This window comes from Orycteropus afer, unplaced genomic scaffold, assembly GCF_000298275.1.
Source record: "Orycteropus afer afer isolate SDZICR_OR568_19922 unplaced genomic scaffold, OryAfe1.0 scaffold00219, whole genome shotgun sequence".
In the NCBI taxonomy this organism is placed as follows: Eukaryota; Metazoa; Chordata; class Mammalia; order Tubulidentata; family Orycteropodidae; genus Orycteropus; species Orycteropus afer.
Window position 1 is genome coordinate 5,428,993 of NW_006921806.1, and position 19,575 is coordinate 5,448,567.

The window sequence follows — 19,575 nt, forward strand, 5'->3', positions numbered from 1 at the left end:
TAGTATATGGAAAAATCTTTGAAATCTTTTAGCTGTAAATCTTCACCCAAATCACAATTAAAAAAAAAAAAAAAAAAACACTCTGTATATAAGTATAGACCAAAATCTGACCATGGTAAGACGTGGATTGTTTTGTTTTTGTTTAAAATAAATAAATAATTTTAAGATTGGGAAGAAAAAAAAAAGATTCATCTCATAAGTGGGAGAATAAAACAAAACCTAGCTCTATGAAGCACTTGTGACCTTGTTCTTATTGTGACCATTCTGCTTGCAGATCTGCCCACACAGCTCCATGAAGCAGCTATGGCATCCATTGTTGTAGTTCTGTTGATTCACCAAATGGAAATAAAAGCTTGTTTGTTCAGTATTTTGAGTTTTTGACTTTTTCCTTTATTGAGATAAATATTGTTCCTTTATTTGTAAATTTCTAGTTTTATTTCCCTTGATCAGAATTTCATTATCAGGATTTTAATCACATTTACACTTAAAAATAATAATAATAATGTTTTCAAAATGAAGACTGCTTCAGAATGAAAATACTTTTTTACCTGTGATTTATCTTGGGAGCTCTGGTGGCGTAGTACCTAAGGCATGTGACTGCTAACCAGAAGGCTGGTGGTTCAAACCCACCAGCCACTTGGAAGGAAGGTTGGACCATCTACTTCCATAGAGATACCACCTCAGAAACCCAAGGAGGGTTCGCTGTGAGTCAGCTCCAACTTGACGGCAGTGCATTGTGTTCTTTGTTATGACATGTCTTTGATTCATCTGACAGCCTGCATATATTTGACACTGAACTGCTTCTGTCATGATCTAGGTCTAGGCCTTCTATGATGGCTCATTACATTGTAGAAATTCATATGTTATGAGGCCATTTATTAGAGAGGCAGAGGTGATTGTAAAGGGACTTGTTCCTTAATTCATGTAAATAGAATGGGATGAACTTTATCAGTTTATTGAATTGATGGGTCCTACCCAAAGCAATTTCTGCTGTTTCAATCTGTAGCTATCATTCCGTACTTGTTTTCTTAAAAGAATTCACATGGGAAGGATTGCCTGAGAGCTTTAAAAACTCAAATGTGTGCTTTATTAGTGAAATTTGTTAGAGGTGGGGAGGAGTTCTTCCCTCGTGTTAAAATAGAAGTTAGTGGTCACCTCACTTCCTCTACCACTCTCCTATGCTGGTCAGGATGGTGGCCATTTAGACACTTGGAGCTTATATTTGAACAGGACCTTTGAATGACTTAGTCCATTCCCACCACTTTCCAATGAGAGAGAAGCAATCCAGGAACTGGGCCTGTGTGTGCATAGTGGTTGTGTGTGAGGTGCCCAGATGTTTGTATTCATACACACATGATGTGACACAGTTGCATGGGTATGCAGGCTCAGGCTTGCATCCCCATACAGGTGCACATGCTTCCAGGTGTGAGTATGTGCATACTTTTTATCTGTTTTTAGAGGGCTGCAAAAATGACTTCTTAGGCACATTTAAAAATTAAAAATAGCCTTTGAAATAGCAACACTTAACCCCTCATTTATCTAAGTACAATAGAATCTTGCTATTATATATGCCATAATTCATATCTTTATTCTAAGATGTAATTGTATCCCAAGTACAGAAAAAAAGACTCTAGAATATTACAACCTTGGCATTAGTTCTTTGATCCTATTAGGAGGGGTTCTGCCACCTCACCTTTTACCTTTATTAATGTAAGAACTATGCCATAATCTATCTTTTTTGTGCTTGTACTTAAAATTCAAACCAGATTGGAATAGGAGGATAAGACATTAACTTCCATCTGGAAAAATAAATACCAGCTCATTATTATTTAGATAACTGTTGCACGTAAGTTTATAAGTCAGTAAAAATTTCCTAATTCATTTTTTAATTGTAGGCATTGAGAAACCTACCTTGGAGTTCTTATGTATACTTATTTAATATTTTCCAGGGGCCCAGAAGATACCTGTTTTGAATTTGGTGTTTTTCCTGCCATCCTGAGTTTTCCACTTGATTATCCCTTAAGTCCTCCAAAGATGAGATTTACCTGTGAGATGTTTCATCCCAACAGTAAGTGCTTTGTGAAGTCGTTTTTTATAGTGTCAGGGGTGGCACAGAGGTATACAATCATGTGAAATGTAGCATTATCAGTGACGTGGAGTTCTAAAAATATTATGTTTTGAACTTTAACATATTACACCATAGTGGTATTGACACCATGAGTTCAGTTTTGAAAGATAGTTTAATGTAGATTTTAAAAGAAAATAATAAAATTAATGATATGGGTGCACTTGGCCCAGCCTTCCTGTTGTTGGTAGGGTTGTTGTTGGGAACATGCTTGAACATGTGCATACTCTGCTCTTTACCACTGTCACTTAGAATGCTGAAATAGTCCAAAACAACCTGTTTTCAATAGTAGAGGAGATTGTTAAGTTACATAGTTAAGTAAGTCCATGTGATACAATGCTATACAGATACATTAAATGATTTAGAATATATTCAGTGATATAGAATGATATTATGATATATGAGTTAGAAAAATGGGTTACTAATCAGTAGGTTTGTTATAATCTCATTTTTTGAAAAAAAATTGATACGCAAATGTGTATGTATATAACTAGAAAGGTAAACGCAAAAATGTTAAAAGTGATTCTTTTTCCATGATGGGATTATTTTTTTCTTGTAAATCATTTTCTTTTATCTAAAGTAAACATGTATTACTTTTAAAAAGAGAAACTTTTAAATAAATAAATCATACTTGTTTTAATTGAAAAAGTGTCCAGTAGCAGGGAATGGAATTCTTAAACTGCTCTAGTTTTTCTTTCTTTCTTTTTTCTTTTTTATTGTGATTTGGGTGAAGATTTACAGAGCAAATTCACTTTCCATACAGCAGTTCACATATACTTTGTCTCATGTCATTGACCACAGTTTACCACAATGCAACAGCTCCTCTCCCACTTCCTCCCCCATAGTCACCTCTTCCCAGTGTCCATCCCTCCATACACTCCTGCCCCCTGAGCTGTCTCCCTGTGCATAAGCAGCCCTTCTTTCTCCCATGATTGTTCTCTCTAAGGAGTGTATCCACCTGAGGTAAATGTTTAACTCATATGCCTGTATTTTGTTTGGCTGGAAACCACAGGTGTGGGTTCAATTCCAGACCTGAAGGGCAGCTAGGGGCCATAGTCTCAGTGGTTCCACCAGGCTCTATCGGACCAGCAAACCTGGTCCCCACCTTTTTTTTTTTCTCCAAATGAATTTGAGTTTTGTTCCACATTGTTGTCCCTCTCTACCCAGGATCTCCTACATAGATCCCCTTCCAAGTGGATGACAGTGATAGCCGGGCACCATCTAGTTCTTCTGGTCTCATAGTTATATAGGTTGCAGATCGGATGGTGTACCAGTCGCGAGGACTGATTGTTTCCATTAATTTTCGTTTTCTTCTTTCTTCTTGACGAGGAGAGAGACCCATCGTTGCATCTAGATGTCAGCTTGCTAGCTTTTAAGATCCCAGTCACTACTCACCAAAGTAGGAGGTGGAACAATGTTTTGTATAGTATGTTATGCCAATTGAGCTTGATGTCCCCTACAACTATGGTCCCAAGCCCACAGGTTCAACTGCTCGGTCCCTCTGGGTAGCTGTCTGTGACCAAGCAGTGACCACAACCTTGCCCCTTGTCAGCTCTACTATACACCTGGGAATTCTGATCATTCACATAAACTTCTAGGACCATTGTCTGCCAACCCTATATATGTTCTTGGATACACTCCCCATTTCAAAGACATACTTAATTGTTTAGCCCGTCCTCCCATCTATCCATCCATATACCCATGTTTGCCTTCACTGACAACGCAGAACTGTATGTGCAAAATGGTTCATATTTGTTGTCTGTACCTCCCATGTACCTCTCTATGTCTTTCTCATCCTCAATGCTGCCATATTGGTCACTCACATTTGGTACATTGCCCTTCTCTTCACCCAAATCAATACTTATCTCTATCTATCTAACAGCCTTCCCTCCTCTCCCCTCCCACCCCTGGTAACCAACAAAGAAAATTTCCTTCAATAGATAAACCTTTCCTTAACTTTTACAATAATGGACTAATACAATATTTGTCCTTTTGTGATTGACTTATTTCAGTCAGCATAATGTCCTCCAAGTTCATCCACGTTATACGATGTTTTGCAGATTCTACATTATTCTTTAGTGTTGCATAGTATTCCATTGTGTGTATGTACCATAGTTTGGTTATCCATTCCTCAGCTGATGGACATCTAGGTTGTTTCCATCTTTTGGCTATTGTAAATAGTGCTGCGATGAATATGGGTGTGCATATATCTGTTCTTGTTATGGCTCTCACTTCTTTAAGGTATATACCTAGTAATGGGATGGCTGGGTCAAATGGTATTTCTAATTCCAGCTTTTGAAGGAATTGCCATACTTGCTTTCCACAGTGGTTGTACCATTTTACAGCCCCACCAGCAATGTATGAGAGTCCCAATCTCTCCACAACCTCACCAGCATATGTTATTTTCTCTCTTGTTGAACTTTGCTACTAGTGCTGGAGCAAGATGGTACCTCATTGTTGTTTTGATTTGCATCTCTCTAATAGCTAATGATTGTGATCATTTCTTCATATGTTTGTTGGCCGCTTGAATATCCTCCTTGGTGAAGTGTCTATTCATGTCTTCTGCCCATATTTTAATTAGATTGTTTGTCTTTTTGTTACTGAGGTGTTGGAGTTTTCTATAAATTCTAGAGATAAGTCCTTTGTCAGATATGTCATTACCAAATATTTTTTCCCTGTCTGGAGGTTCTCTTTTGGTTCTCCAAGTATTTTATTTTGGAGAAGTCTTTGGAAACACATAAAATTTTTTTTAGAAGGTTCTAGTTTTTATTTCTAAAACTGAGGATTATAAATAAGATAGTGAATAAGGAAATGTATTTTCAATGATAGTGTTTAGAATAATGTTCTTTCTTTTTTTTGTTTGTTTTATTTTTTTAATTTTTGCAGTGTTTCCTCCCCTACCCTCCCACCTCTGGTAACCAACAAAGAAAGTTTCCTTCCCTTTCGTGTATATGTACCATAGTTTGCATCTCCATTCTTCTGTTGATGGGCACCTAGGTTCTTTCCATCTTTTTGCTGTTGTAAATAGTGCCGTGATGAATATGGGTGTGCATACATCTGTTCTTGCCCTGGCTCTCACTTCTTAAGATACATACCTAGTAATGGCATTGCTAGATCAAATTGTATTTCTTATGCCAACTCTTTAAGGGATTGCCATTCTGCTTTCCACAGTGGTTGTATCATTTGACAGTCCCACCAGCAGTGTGTGAGAGTCCCAATCTCTCCACATCCTTGCCAGCATTTATTATTTTCTGTCTTGTTGAACTTTGCTGTTAGGGCAGGGGCAAGATGTGATATCTAATTGTTGTTTTGATTTGCATCTCTCTAATGGCTAATGATTATGAACATTTCTTCATGTGTTTATTGGCTGCCTGAATATCCTCTTTAGTGAAATACCTATTACTGTCTTCTGCCTATTTTTAAATTGGATTATTTATCTCTTTGTTGTTGATGTATTGGAGTTATAGATAAGTTTAGAGATAAGTCCCTTGTCAGATATGTTGTTGCCGAATATTTTTTCCCAATCTGTAGGTTTTCTTTTGACTCTTGGAGGTCTTTTGAAGCACATAAAAATTTAATTTTCAGAAGGTCCCATTCATCTAGTATATCTTCTGCTGTTTTGTATTTTGGGTTATGCTTGACATTTTATTTATGCCATATATTAGGAACCCTAAATTTGCCCTGATTTTTTCCTTGAGTAACTTTATAGTTTTAAGTTTCACATTTAAGTCTTTGGTCCATCTGGAGTTAGTTTTTGTGTGTGGTGTGAGGTATGGATCTTGTTTCATTTTTCTGCAAATGGATATCCAGTTTTGCCAGCACCATTTATTAAACAGACATTCTCTTCCCCATTTAATGGATTTCAGCCTTTTGTCAAAGATCAGGTGACCGTAGGTTGATGAATCTGTTTCTGGGTTCTCTATTCCACTGGTCTTGTCATCATACCAATATCAGGCTGTTTTAACTACTGTGACTGTATAATAGGTTTTGACATCTAGGAGTGTGAGACCTCCTAGTTTGTTCTTCTTAAATAGTGCTTTGCTTTTCCAAGGTCTTTTATCTTTCCATATAAAACTATTTATTTATTTATTTATTTATTTTTCATATCCTTAAAGAATGTTGATGGGATCTGGATTGGGATTGCATTGAATGTATAGATTGCTTTGGGTAGAATTGACATTTTCACAATGTTTACTCTTCCTGTCCATGAGCATGGTATATTCTTCCATTTATGTAGATCTCTTATGGTTTCTTGAAGTAGTGTTTTGTAGTTTTCTTTGTACAGGTGTTTTGTGTCCTGGTAAGACTTATTCCCAAGTATTTTATTTTTTTGATAGCTATTATAAATGGTATTGATTTCCTCGTTTGCTTTTCAACAGTCTCTTTGCCAACTTTTTAAGGGATCTCCATTCTGCTTTCCACAGTCGTTGTATCATTTGCTGGTGTAGAGGAATCAACCTGATTTTTGTATGTTGATCTTGTATCCCACCGCTATGCTGAATCCCTTAGTTAGTTCCAGTAGTTTTCTTGCTGAGTCTCTTGGGTTTTCTATGTGTAGGATCACATCATCAGCAAATAGGGATAGTTTGACTTCTTCCTTACCAATTTGGATGCCTTTGATTTCCCTTTCTTGCCTTATTGCCCTGGCTAGGACTGCCAATACAATGTTGAATAGAAGTGGTGATAGAGGGCATTCTTGTCTGGTTCCTGTTCACAAGGGGGATTGTTTTCAGTCTCTCTCCACTGAGAATAATGTTGGCTATTGGTTTTGTATGTATGCCTCTCATTATGTTGAGGAATGTTCCTTCTGTTCCTATTTTGCTGAAAGTTTTGATCAGGAATGGGTGTTGATTTTATCAAATGCCTTTTCTGCATTGATTGATTTGATCGTGTGGTTCTTTTCTTAGAATAATGTTCCTTTTTATAAATGATTATTATTGCTAGTAAAAGTCATGATCTTACTTAATAATAATTTCTTACTAGAAAATAAGTAATATACTATTTGTGGAAATAAAAAACATACTTTCCTTTTAGCTTTTACTTGTATTTACTTATTTTTTTTACTTATTTGAACCATTTTCCCATATTTTTTCTATAAAAAATAGCTGAGATTTTATTCTGTATATATGTTTTCTGAACCTTTGATTTTTCTCTCGGCTTAAAAAGCCAGTTTGGCACACTTGCCCTCTTTTACCCCCAAGTAAACACATCCATACTTGAAAGTCCCACCAAGCCCCCTTCCTGTCCAGGGAGGCTTTCAGCACTGTCCATCTGGCAGGAAACTCTCCTCTTTTGCCTGCCACCTCAGCCTTCTCTGGGAACATCCCATTCATTGCTAATGTTGTTAAATGAAAATAATGAGTATCTTCGTCTAGAGACCATTTTGCGTCTTGTCTCAGTATTAATTCAATTTCATGTGTGTGGTAGATGCTCAGAAACAACCAGTTTTTCTAAAAGACCTGCCATAAGTTGGCAGCTTTTGAGGCTGGTTAAGTATAAGAGCGTCATCATACTGTTGTCCACTGTGATGTGTATCAGAACTTTCCAGTAATAAAAAGTTAAAAAAATATATTATGGTTGGGGGCTCTGGTAGCATAGTGCCTAAGGCATTTGACTGCTAACCAGAAGGCTGGCAATTCAAACCCACTAGCCACTCCTTGGAAGGAAGATTGGGCAATCTACTTCTATAGAAATACTGCCTCGGAAACTCAAGGAGGGGTTGGTATGAGTCGAATCAACTTGATGGCAGTGAATTTGGTTTCTGGTTTTATATGAGAGTCATTTGAAGAGGCCAACAATATCAAGTTGATTGACCATAAAATACAACTATGAGGAGTATTTTTATTTCCACAAATAGTATATTACTTATTTTCTAGTAAGAAATTATTATTAAGTAAGATCATGACTTTTACTAGCAATAATAATCATTTATATTATAGGTAATGCAAAAAGTAAAAATAGTAAGATTGTATTGAAGATAAATACATTCTTTAGAAAAATGCCAATGATACAAGACAAATTTGGCTAATAAACTGATTGGATTATATACATGTGTGCCAGAATTAGTAATCTGATAATGCTATTTTTAATGCCCAGGTAATTACAGAGTTTTTAATTACTTTGATATAAATAGACATATTTTGTAAAACTTTTGTTTTTGAGCAAAAGTACTTTATAAGTCTGTAAATTAATAAATTTATCAGTGAGCAAACATTTTAAAGAAAGATTTCACCATATTTGTTGAAAGTTGCTGGGTGAGTAAACAGTGAGCAAATATTAAAAAGGGAGACTTGACCTTCAGACACTTTAGTTGACATCGGTAAAGGAATCACAGAAGTAAGTATAAAATCACAGCTATTGATGACTGCTTAGAAGGAAAGAGGGAAGGTCAGGGGTGGCACCCTTCAGAGCTGATGTCTTACCTGACCATCTGCTGGAGGAGAAGTCTGAGTCACCTGAGTGATGTGTGTGTGTGCGTGCGTGTGTGCATGCATATGTATGTATGTGTTGGAGGGTGTCTAGCATGTGCAAAGGCCCTGTGTAAGAAGTGAGGGAAAAGGGAGGCAGGGACCAGATCAGTTGGGGTCCTTTTGGGCAGTATTTAGGATTTGATCTTTATCCTGGCAACAGTGGAAAGCCATTGAGGGAGTTCTGAGAGATCAGATTGGTCTTTGCCAGGGTCACTCTGGTTGTCACATGTAGGGCTGATTGCAGGAGGCTGGAGATGCTGAGATCCTAAACTGTGCCAGTGTTGACGATGAAGAGAAGTTCATGTATTGAGATGGACGGGCCTCGGTGATGGGATGTGTGGTGGGTGAGAGGGGAGGGGTCAGGGTGTCTTTTAGAAGCAGGACTGACTTTGGCAGTACAGAACTGAGTCACTGTTGCCCCAGCCTTCAGGGAGCTGAGGGACTTGGGGAACTGATGGCAAGGCCAGAGGGTACTGGGCATTCTAGGTGAAAGAGGTGTGAAAATGGCCACGTCTGCCTTTAGTGTCACTGCCTAGTGCCTCCACTCCGAAGAAGGGACACTTACAATGAAACTTGACCCCACTTTTCTTCCTTGGGAAGATGGTGGATCAGTGTTCTAGACATGCAGATTCCACATGGACTGGAGACTGACACCCTGATGTCCATTATCACTGTGTATGCAGTGTCTTGAACTTCTTCCTCAGAAGAGGATTTGTGGACAGCTGGTCAGCCAGAAGGCAGTCACCATGGGGACAGAGGATAAACGGAATAAGAGGCTGGGTGTGAAAGGGAAAGCTATTGGTAGGTAAATGATGATGATCAGCATTTCTAAGTTGTCATGAAATTCTGAGCTCATAAATGAAGGTGAATTAAACATATTTTAAATTATCTGTTGTTTCTGTTATTATAACTTGAATGGCTTTGTAATTTTACAATTGAGTGTATCCCAATGGATTTCCCTGGATGTCTAAATATATCCTAAACCATCAGAATGTCTTGTTAATGATACTGTCTGATGAGAGGGATTAGATTTAGACACAGTTCACCTCTAGATAGTGTGGGTGATAATTTTTCTGTTAGAATAAGTTACCAAGGGAAATCTTGGTCCCTTCTTTTTCTGGATAGTTACAATAATTCCCAGTTGTGTCCTAGACATGTAAGCAGTCCAGTTTGTGTATTTCATGGTATAATTAGGGACATGTAAGAAATTAGCTTTGAAAGTTACAAATGATCCTAATTACATTAAATATTTTGATGCAGTATCTGAGTGCCAAGATAATTTTCATTTACCCTATTTGGATATTTTTTAAAAAAACCACAACTCATTGCTGTCAAGTTGATTCCAGCTCATAGCAAACCTCCCCCCTTGGGTTTCTGAGGTGGTACATCTTTACGGAAGTAGATGCCCAGTCTTCCTTCTGTGGAGTGGTTGGTGGGTTTGAACTGCCAATCCTCTGGTTAGCAGTCAGATGCCTTAGGCACTATGCCACCTTTTTTTTTTGGTATTTGGATGTAGTATTTTAAAATTCACATGAGAGTTGACTTGTACTGTAGTTGATTAGAAGTGGGTGGACTTTGAGTGATAGCAATACCCTGGAGGCCTGCATAGGCCCCAGGTCTAAGGTGTGGCCCTCTGGGTTGTATGAAGGGGAAGCATGGTGCTTGCTGCCCCCAGCACAGCTGTGCAAACAGCCTGGGCTCTGTGTGCAGAGCTGCTCTGCGTGGTGTCAGCTCCCTGGTGTGTCTTGGCTCACCTGTACTATTCTGATCCTTCAGTCTACCCTGATGGGAGGGTTTGTATCTCCATCCTGCATGCCCCAGGAGACGATCCCATGGGCTATGAGAGCAGCGCTGAGAGGTGGAGCCCTGTGCAAAGTGTGGAGAAGATCCTGCTGTCGGTGGTGAGCATGCTGGCAGGTATGGTGCCTGGCGGCTCGAGCCAGCACTCTCTGGCCTTTGCCGTTATGCTTTCATGTTGCATAGGGGATGGGGCGGTAACAAAACAGAGACAGTGTGCTGGCCTTCCTCTTTCCTCTTTAATCCCTCATCACTATGATTTATTTTATATATACTACTTTATTTTCTGCTTTTTCACATAATAACACTTTCATACATTTTCCCAAATATAAGCATATTTTTCAAAATTATAAATGTATATTATATTGTTGACTACAATGAACTATCCCCTAATTGTTGCACATTTCACTTATTCAGTAGACATTTAGGGGGGCCCTGTGTCCTGGAAATATAAAGTTCATTGCGACAGACCCCCAGCATTAAAGTATCCACACCTGAGAGGAATTACCAACTCAGTCAGCATGTCAGGCCAGTGTGAGAAATCCTGAGATTAGGATACACTCTTGTCACGGGACCTTGAGGAATGGTAAGGTCTTAGCTCACCCCTGGAGGGAGCATCTGGAAAAGTCTAGAAGTCTGCACCTTGGCATTCACAAGGTGCAGGGGGAAGGAAAGGCATCTGCCACAAAGAGGAGAGCCTGTGCTGTGGCCTGAGGCAGTGTGGCTGGGGCAGGGCACTTCCAGGAGCTCACGAAGGCTGGAGCTCAAGCTGTTTATGGGAGGACTGCTAGAGTGGGGACGGGGTGCTGTGGTAGTGTGCAGAAAGCTGAGCTGAGTCTGTCAACTCTGGGAAGTCCCTAGAGAGTTGGAGTGAGGACATTGCATCACTTGAGTTGTGCCTAAGAGCATCATCCTCCCAGCAGGATGGTAGTGTAGTGTGACTGGAGGGGCTCCATGGCCTGCTGGCCAGCTGACATTGCAGCTGCCAAAAATGAAGAACTGAGGGCTTGGGCCAGGGCAGAGTGGTCCTGAAGCCTAGGGGTTAGATTTGGGAGACCTTAGAAGCCAGTTGGTACATCTCTGACATGAGAGCCTGCAGAGAGAGAAGGATTTGGGGAGATGAGTTTGGAATGTGTTGAGTACAAGGGTCCATGTCCCCCATGGTCCAGGAGCCTGTTGCTATAAAGTGTGTAGCTAGGCTGATGGCCTGGCCAGAAGTAAAGATCTGGACATCATCTCCAGGTCAGGCTGATAGTGAGGAGCAAAGGGTGCTAATTCAGGGAACGGTATGTGGAAGAAGGAGAACTCACAAAGGAATGGAGGGAGGATTGATCTGGAAAGTGAGGAAGAGCAGAAGTACTGCCTAAATGATGGGAGGAGTGTCAGAGGAGAGCATGCAGGCCACAGAGAGGTCAGGAAGCTGCTCACTGCTGTTTTAGCAAGACCATGTGGCTCTCATGCAGTGGAGTTGAGGTGTGTGAAATCAGGGGATGGTTGAGTTTCCAGATGGTAGATGCTTCAAACTCTCTACATGTTGAGTAGGAAGGAATCCAAGGAGAGGGAAATGGAAGATCTGAGAGAAGGGTAATGATTGAAGTTTTCAAGTTTCAGCTACTAATTATACCATTATAAACATTTTTGGATTTTTTTATTTTTTAAATTTAATGAATTTTTTACACACACTTGTCAGAGTATATGTCCTTTTTACTCTAGGCCACATTTCCAGTTCTAACTGCTGTCCTTCCTCGTCATACCACCTTGGCCACACATGTGGTCTCCAGACTTGCCTTTGGCTTGCACTATCCATTGCCCTCCTACCCAGGCTGCCTCCCCTGCCCAGTCCAGCTTACATCCCACTCTGCTCCAGGAATCTGTGTCTCATTGGTCACTGTGAGACGTCTGGCAACATCACTGTGGTCAGACATCCTATAGGGAAGTAGCAGTAGCCCCACTCACGTGCTTGTGTTCCCCATGCCCAATGCTGCATCCGACGGTACCACATCTACAGAGAAGCGTACTTTGATCCTACTTGCTCTGCCTCTTGTTGCCTGTTCCTTCCCTCCACAGCACTTTGCACAATTCATGATGACGTGTTAGTGTCAATTTTTTAAATGCCTGTCTGCTTCCCATATGATTCTGAAGGCAGGTCCGTAGCTCTTGTTCTCCAGTGTGTGCCCTGTACCTTGTGCATAGAAATGCTGGATAAGTATTGGATAAATGGCCAGGAGGCATGGGCAGCAAGGTGGGATAATAATTTTATGGGACGGCTTGGTGGTTGGAGGAGCAGAGACTTAACTCTAGCAGCCTAGGAAAGGGTGTCTGGATTGTGCAGAGCCCACCCACCGTGATGGGAACTTGCTGGCCACGAGGACCACAGTGGTGGTGTCACTTTTCTTGCTCTCTGGTTGGCCTGCTGCTGTTCTCTTGGCTTCTTGGCTTTTACTCTGTGCTAATCCAGTCCCTTTACTTTATTCTGACTGGTGTCACCACCCCTCTTCATGGCTGCCAGTTATTTGTAACTTTTGCCTCAGAGCTTAGTATTTTTGGTTTCTTGTGTCCCTCAGTCCTATCTCCCTTCCTGGCAGGCCTTGACTACTGGACCCAGCTGTCTAGTTTGGGGATTAGCTGGCTGCTTGCCAAGTGTCTACCCTGAGCCAAATATCCACAGTGGAACCATATGTCCACCCAGCATTGTCTTTCCAGTGGGGACTGGAGGGAACAGAGAGTACTCACTTTCATAGAGAGAATCCCTTCTGTGTTAGATGAGCAGGTGGACCATGTGTGGCTTGTTCTCTGGGTGTTAGAAATGCCCTGTATCAGGCAGGTCATGGTAGTGAGCTCCATGCACTGTCACTTAGGTTGTCTTAGCATTTCCACAGTAGGATGAAGATAAGTTGTGTTGGCATTTTTAGATGCTCAGAGGTAGGAATCCTGAGAGTGGATCTTTGTGTTTGGAGATCTACCTGGTGCACTGAACCTACAGAGCACTCCCCCTGCCCCACTAATACAAACACCATTGTTTCTTGTGTATTTATTCCTGAGACACATCTCTTAAAAGATCTGTGCATGTGTTTAGATGGAATGGAAAATCTTGGCAAGCTGCTTGTTTTTGAAACTTCCTTTATCATAGAGATGCTTCCCTTTTCTTTCAGAGCCCAATGACGAGAGTGGTGCCAATGTGGATGCTTCCAAAATGTGGCGGGACGACCGAGAGCAGTTTTATAAGATTGCCAAGCAGATCGTACAGAAGTCTCTGGGGCTCTGAGTTCTACAGGACACACATGCACACAGCTGGGGTGCCCCATGTGCGTGCATACACCACCACCAGCTGGCTCCGTGTTTCTCCTCTAAGACATCCCTGACAGTAACACTGTGCTAGCACCAAAAATGGGAAACTTTCAGAACCACAGCATCTGTCTTATTTCCCACCTCTCCCACCCCAGGCAGGCTTCTCTTCTGAGATTGTGATTTATGTAGAATAATGACAGCTTGCTACATTGTAAAGTATTCCTCTCAAAGGTGGTGTAGGCTGATTGTCAAAGCTGTCAGCACTACCTCTCCCAACTGATGCGCTGCCTATCCCTGCAGCTTATGACCCTCTCAAACATGGCGAGGCTTATAGAGCCCCTTCCCTCGCACAGTGTTGAGGGCTCATACATGCCAAACTCTCAGTGGATTAGAATCTGTAATGCTCCTTCTGAAGAGCTTCCAAAGAGCTCTGGGCAGGTCACGCCTGCTTCATATGTGCCCCATGAGGAACATAGAGTGTCACTTTTTTTTTTCCTCATCAAGTGACTCTATGACTTTAAGAAATATCTAATAAACTCATTCTCCATCATCCTGATAACATAAAAGGCAAGATTCTTCCTTTCACTTTGCTGGCTGCTTCTCAGCAACAGCTTGTCCAAGAGAAATCTCCACTGACTTGACTGGCTTGTTTTCTGGGCCCACGTCTTTAAAGCCCAGTTCCTCTAGCTTGTAATACCTGTAAAGGTCATAGTGTCAAGTATGAGTTTCTTCTCACAGATCTTCCATATTTGTACAAATGAGCATTTTCCGGAGCTTTACAATGTCACAGTGGTTTTCCTTTTTCACTTCTACAACACCCCAAGGACACTGATGAGCTTTGACTGTCTTATTTCCAACTTTTACCTCATCCATACTTCCTACAACAGCAAATGGTAAATGTGCAAATAGCCTTTTTATTTTCACGTGCAAAACAGAATTCACAGTCAGCAGGAGATTACATTCATTGAAGAGTTGATTTCAGCAATAGTTTTATCATCTGTTGGGAACTGGTATATCTGGATGCTATTGCTAACCAATTCAACTCATGAGCTTGATCTAAGTGAATCTGCTTTGGCAGCTAGTGGTATAATGTGCACCTTACTGTCAAGGTTCTTCATGGTTAAGAGATTGAGTTTCTTTAGAGAGTGGCCACTGAGTGAAATGAATAAAGGCACACATGAATGCGGGAATGCGAGTTAAAGACACACTGTTTAATCTTCACTTCTTCTTGAAGATAGGTCTCAAACTGAGCATCTATGTAGTTGACTATTGGTTGATAATAGCTCACTTCAATGGAATGTTTTCTTGGAGTTCATATGTCTGACTCTCAAGTTTAACATGTGAGTGAAAAATGTGAGGATTTATAGTCTTCGAAATTAGTATTAAACAGTGTGCTAATTAGCATTGATTTTCCAATTCCTGTGTCCCCTACACACAGAATATTAAAATATAAGCCTTGCTGAATGGATCTACTGACCAGCTGATCAGGCAAACTCTCAAAACCAACATGGCCAGACATAGTTAAGGAACAAATATTTTCTTTTGTCCTTGTTCATCTTTAGATACTTGTTTTATCATTGCCATGTAAGTTTGAAAAAGCAGGTGCTGCGACACGTTAGAGGAGGGCAGGGTCCTGAGCAGGAACAGAGCAGAGGGCAGGACAGGGGCCAGCTGAAGCCTTGATCTCAGTGTCCACACACATGGAGCAGCACTGAGCATGACTTTCATTGCTTCATATTTCACAAGCAGGTGTTTTTCTTATAATCTTTGTAAATCATTTTCATTTGTTGTATATTACAAACCATCACACTTAGAAATGCTTTCAGGAAATAAACACTTTTTGAAAAATGTGGGTTAATGAAAAGTGGTGTACATAGAGGAGAAGTTTACTGCTGGTCATAAGGACTGGCAGTTCTTTCCTGTCCTTGTTTATGAAAAATGTACTTACGTCTCAGCTACTAGGGAATTACTGGAGCAGCCACAGGTGAGGCACAGAGTTTTAGTGAATATTTCTTCTGAGTCAATAGGAGCTTTTCTTTTCCAGTCTAAACACTGGGCAGTTGTAAGGTTTTGCACAGTGGGGTTGCACCCTGAACTATAATGATCAGGGCAAAGTCATTCTCCCTTTGTTGCAGGGAACTCTGCCATCAGTGTGGAGTACAGCAGTGGGCCTTACCATGACCACAGTTGTGGAAAGCAACCCTGGGGTCATCCCAGCCCAGGGGACTAACACCCTGGTTGTAATTCCTGATGTGGACAGGGCCTGGCACTCTAAGCTCCGGGTGTATGCAGTGCCCAGGACTATACTAAGCAATAACGGTCTGTTGCCTGCAGGACCATTTGCTTGGCCTGCTGCACAGTCTACATGCAATAGGAATTTCTATTTTTGAAATAAGGGGTAGTCTATGAGACACACAGTAGGTTTCACTTTACATTATCCTTTTCCTTCCCTCCCATGGTTGTACCCAGGGGCAGTGGTCTGTTTTACAGAGACCACACACACAGTTTCATGGTGATAACAGTCACTGGCTGAAGGGGCCCCATATTGGGCTTCTGTGGAAACCAGATTGTTTCCTTCTTAGAAGGCAATCGTTTAAAACTAGAAGTTGAGTACAATATTTAGTAAGGGTGGGGAAAGGAGAAAGGTATTGTACCTAAATAGTGTTTGCAGAAATGTGTGACAAAATGTAGTCTTTTTGTAAAGCATGCAGCAGTGCTTGTGCTGGTATACCAGGTGTGGAAGTGGGAGCCGTACTGCGGTGGCCATCCACAGGGTGTCTACCAGGCTTCCAGGAAATTGGGACAGGAGAGCAGCAGTCTCCCTGCAAAACATAGTATTTTATTCATTTGTATTTATTAAATGGAGAAAGAAAAATCTGACTCCCATGGTATCCTTATTCTGTGGTGGAATTTAATTACAATGTTAAAAATAAAGCTATATATTTTCCCCCTATTCTGATGTGTGTTCTTTGTCATAGTTTTACATAAGCATATAGAAGGAGAAGGAAGAGGTGTGGAGCACACTGAAGGCCTGCTGCGGTGAGCCCCTGGGGGAGTGTGCATCTGGCCGCTCAGCACCAGGGTTCCAGAGTGCGCATTGGTTTCATTATTTCATACTGAGTGCCACTTTGCTCAGAAGACTCGTGCTAGCTTTGGAAAATTCTGCCCGCTTCATTCATTTCTTCCCTTTTCTCTCTTAGACTCTCAGGGTCTCTTAATCAGAGATCTGTGACAGGATTCAGGAGGAAATAAATTACATTTTCACTAACTTCTAATTGACATCTAGCATTTCCTTCTCTAAATGTAGGCAGTGAACTACAGTCATATGAGTGACACTTGTGACTTGCAACTACAGAAATCCACAGAATGTTCAAATCACACTTCTCAAAATAGTTTATTCTCATCACTGCTTTGAAGTTACAACTGTTTTCAAACCTGCTTCTAGATCTTGCTGTTTATTGTGTCAATAAAGAGGCCCAGACATTCCTGTTTCACACATTTGCTTTCACTATTTTGGTAATAGCGGAACCAGTTGTTCTTGTAGTCCTCTGTGTTTTACTTTATTCATTTAAGAACATCAGAGGCCAGGCCCTTCTCTGCACAAACTAGGACCAAGTCTCTCAGTTTCTCCTGGGCTCTCCACCTTCCCCTTCCTGTGCTATGGGTGCTGGGAGGACACCTCGGCTCACACTTCCAGGCTGTTTGCTTCCAGCAGCTGTGCATGCTGCTATTTATTGAGTGTTTTTCAATTATCACATTATACTCTTAAAGAACTCTGATGATGTGAGAATGTGTCATTGTGTTGAGGTCCCCAGCCCCTCCTCCACACACACCTGCTTTGATGATTCACTAGGACTGATAAGGCTCAGCATATAGCTGTGCTTATGGCTCTCATTTATTACAACAGAAGGACATAGCAAAGTAAGCAAAGGGAAAGTCACATGAAGCGGTGAAGTCTGGCAGACACAAGGCACAAGCTTCCAGAGTCCTCTCCCAGTGGAGTCGCACAGGACTCAATTCCTCTTGTGATGAGTTGTGACAACATGTGAAGTATCTATCAGGATTTTTATTGGAGGTTGGTCACATAGGCACCCCCTGCCAAGCACATACCAAATTTCAGACGCCAGAAGGCAGGAAGGTGTTCAGCATAAAGCACATTGTACACGCTTTAGGCACAATGAGCTTCGCTTATCACATGATGGGGGCCCTCCCAAAATCCAAGTACCCAGATGCCAGTTGAGGGGTAATCTTTCAAGCAGGTCCTTTCATGTGTTAATTCTTTTTGACAGAATTTTTCCTATTTGGGGATTTTAATTAGATTTATTTAAAAGTTTTTTGTTTATTGTATTATGTTTCTGTGGCTATTCTTTTATCATTTGGTGCCCCCAGCCCATGGTATTGGTTTTCTGCAAATGGCTGGTATGTTTTGGTTTAATGTCCATCCTTGTTCCTGAGGTTTCTTGTTTGCCTACCTGTTTCCAGGGATGACAGTGAGGTGGAGAGTGTTGCTGAGGTGAGGGGACGTTTGCACCTTTCCTAGGGAGTCAGTAGTCTCCTTGCAGCTTTAGCCTGGGGACAGCTTTGGTTAGGAAGAGTAACATCCCCACTCAGGTGGCTTGACCCCTGGCTCCCTCAAGACTCCCAAATGGATTGTCTTGGAACATGGCACTCCCTGAACCAATTTCTTCTAGCAGTCTTTTCCTTGTTTGTTTTGGGCTATGTCTTCTTTCAGTTTGGTGTCTGCAGATGAGATTACTTGTTCATTTTTCTCAGATAAATGCTGAATCTGATGCATTCTTTCCTTGTTTGTTTGAGTCAGAGTTGCTTCGAAGAGTACAGAATCCACTCTAGAGAGAAAGGGGATGCCTGGGCTTGCCCTTTGTTGCTTCTCTGTGCCCCAGATACCCACCAAGTCATGGCTGGACTCCAGGGCTGTGGTGGCCACTCCTGCACACATGCCTCTGTGCCATTATGCACTCCTCCCCTCCCCATCTCAGGCAGGCATGTGTGTGGTCAGACAGTAGCCACTTGTCCACGTGTTAGAGGCAGAGGACCGTATTGTAGGGAATCTGCGTGGGATCAAGGAGGAGAATACGGAAATGATTTGGGGCCACCATAAAGATACCTTGTGCAGCTGCATAGTTTCTGGTTGGAGATGTGTCCCTGAGTGTCTCTGAGTGTCTGTCTGTCTCTGAGCATCTCTGTCTGTCTCCTGGATCTTTGTCCCTCTGTGTTCCTCTCTCTAAGTGTCTCTGCGTATCACTCTGTCTTTGAGTGTCTGTCTCTGCCCCTGAGTGTCTCTCTGTCTCTGATGTGTGTCTCTGATCACTGGAGTGCTGGGAGTCTGCATGTATCTTAAAGCCTTCTTGCTCCTGTGTCTCCCTCAGAGAGAAAGGCTCTGGAGCCTAGAAGGTCTCAGTCTCCCTCCTTCCTGCCTTTCCTGGTGTCATGGAGCTAGGAGCAGATGAGGTTGGCAGCAGTGGGGTGGAAAGAGGGTTCTGCACCTCTCCTGGGGCCAGGGCTCAAGCTGGGATCTTCTCTTGGAGGTTTGACCAACGCTGCTGGGTTGGACATTAGAATGGTAGTAGTGGGTTGAAGGGGGAGCAGAGGCACAGGAGGGGCTCCCCAAAGTAGTAGGGGCTACACTGGTCATCCCAAAGCCCAGAAACCCTTCCCTCCCCATGACTCCCAGTGCCTGCTGGCCCCTGGATGCATTCTCTGCCTCTCTACTTCAGAGAGGTGGGGTGAGCGTGTCTGTCTGGTGTCTACAGATGCTCACCGGCCCCTCCCCCACTGTGTTCCTCAGGTTGGTGTGACTGCCCCCAGGCTGGAACACGTCCAGAGAGGCCAAGTGACTTGCTGGAAAGTAGAACCAGCTTCCAAGGCCAAGCCCTG

General features: G+C 41.8%; 1 protein-coding gene and 1 pseudogene across 1 annotated transcript in view; one reads left to right on the top strand and one right to left on the bottom strand.

The window, feature by feature from the left end:
* UBE2G2 (ubiquitin conjugating enzyme E2 G2) overlaps nt 1-13,657 on the top strand; it is an 85,037-nt gene extending 71,380 nt beyond the window's left edge. Inside the window, exons 4-6 of the mRNA XM_007948693.2 lie at nt 1,950-2,068; nt 10,372-10,512; nt 13,545-13,657. Coding sequence (XP_007946884.1) covers nt 1,950-2,068; nt 10,372-10,512; nt 13,545-13,657 — 373 coding nt within the window. The remainder of the gene's footprint in view (nt 1-1,949; nt 2,069-10,371; nt 10,513-13,544) is intronic.
* A 605-nt stretch (nt 13,658-14,262) lies between these two features.
* LOC103203637 lies at nt 14,263-16,224 on the bottom strand (annotated as a pseudogene).
* Between the last annotated feature and the right edge of the window lie 3,351 nt (nt 16,225-19,575).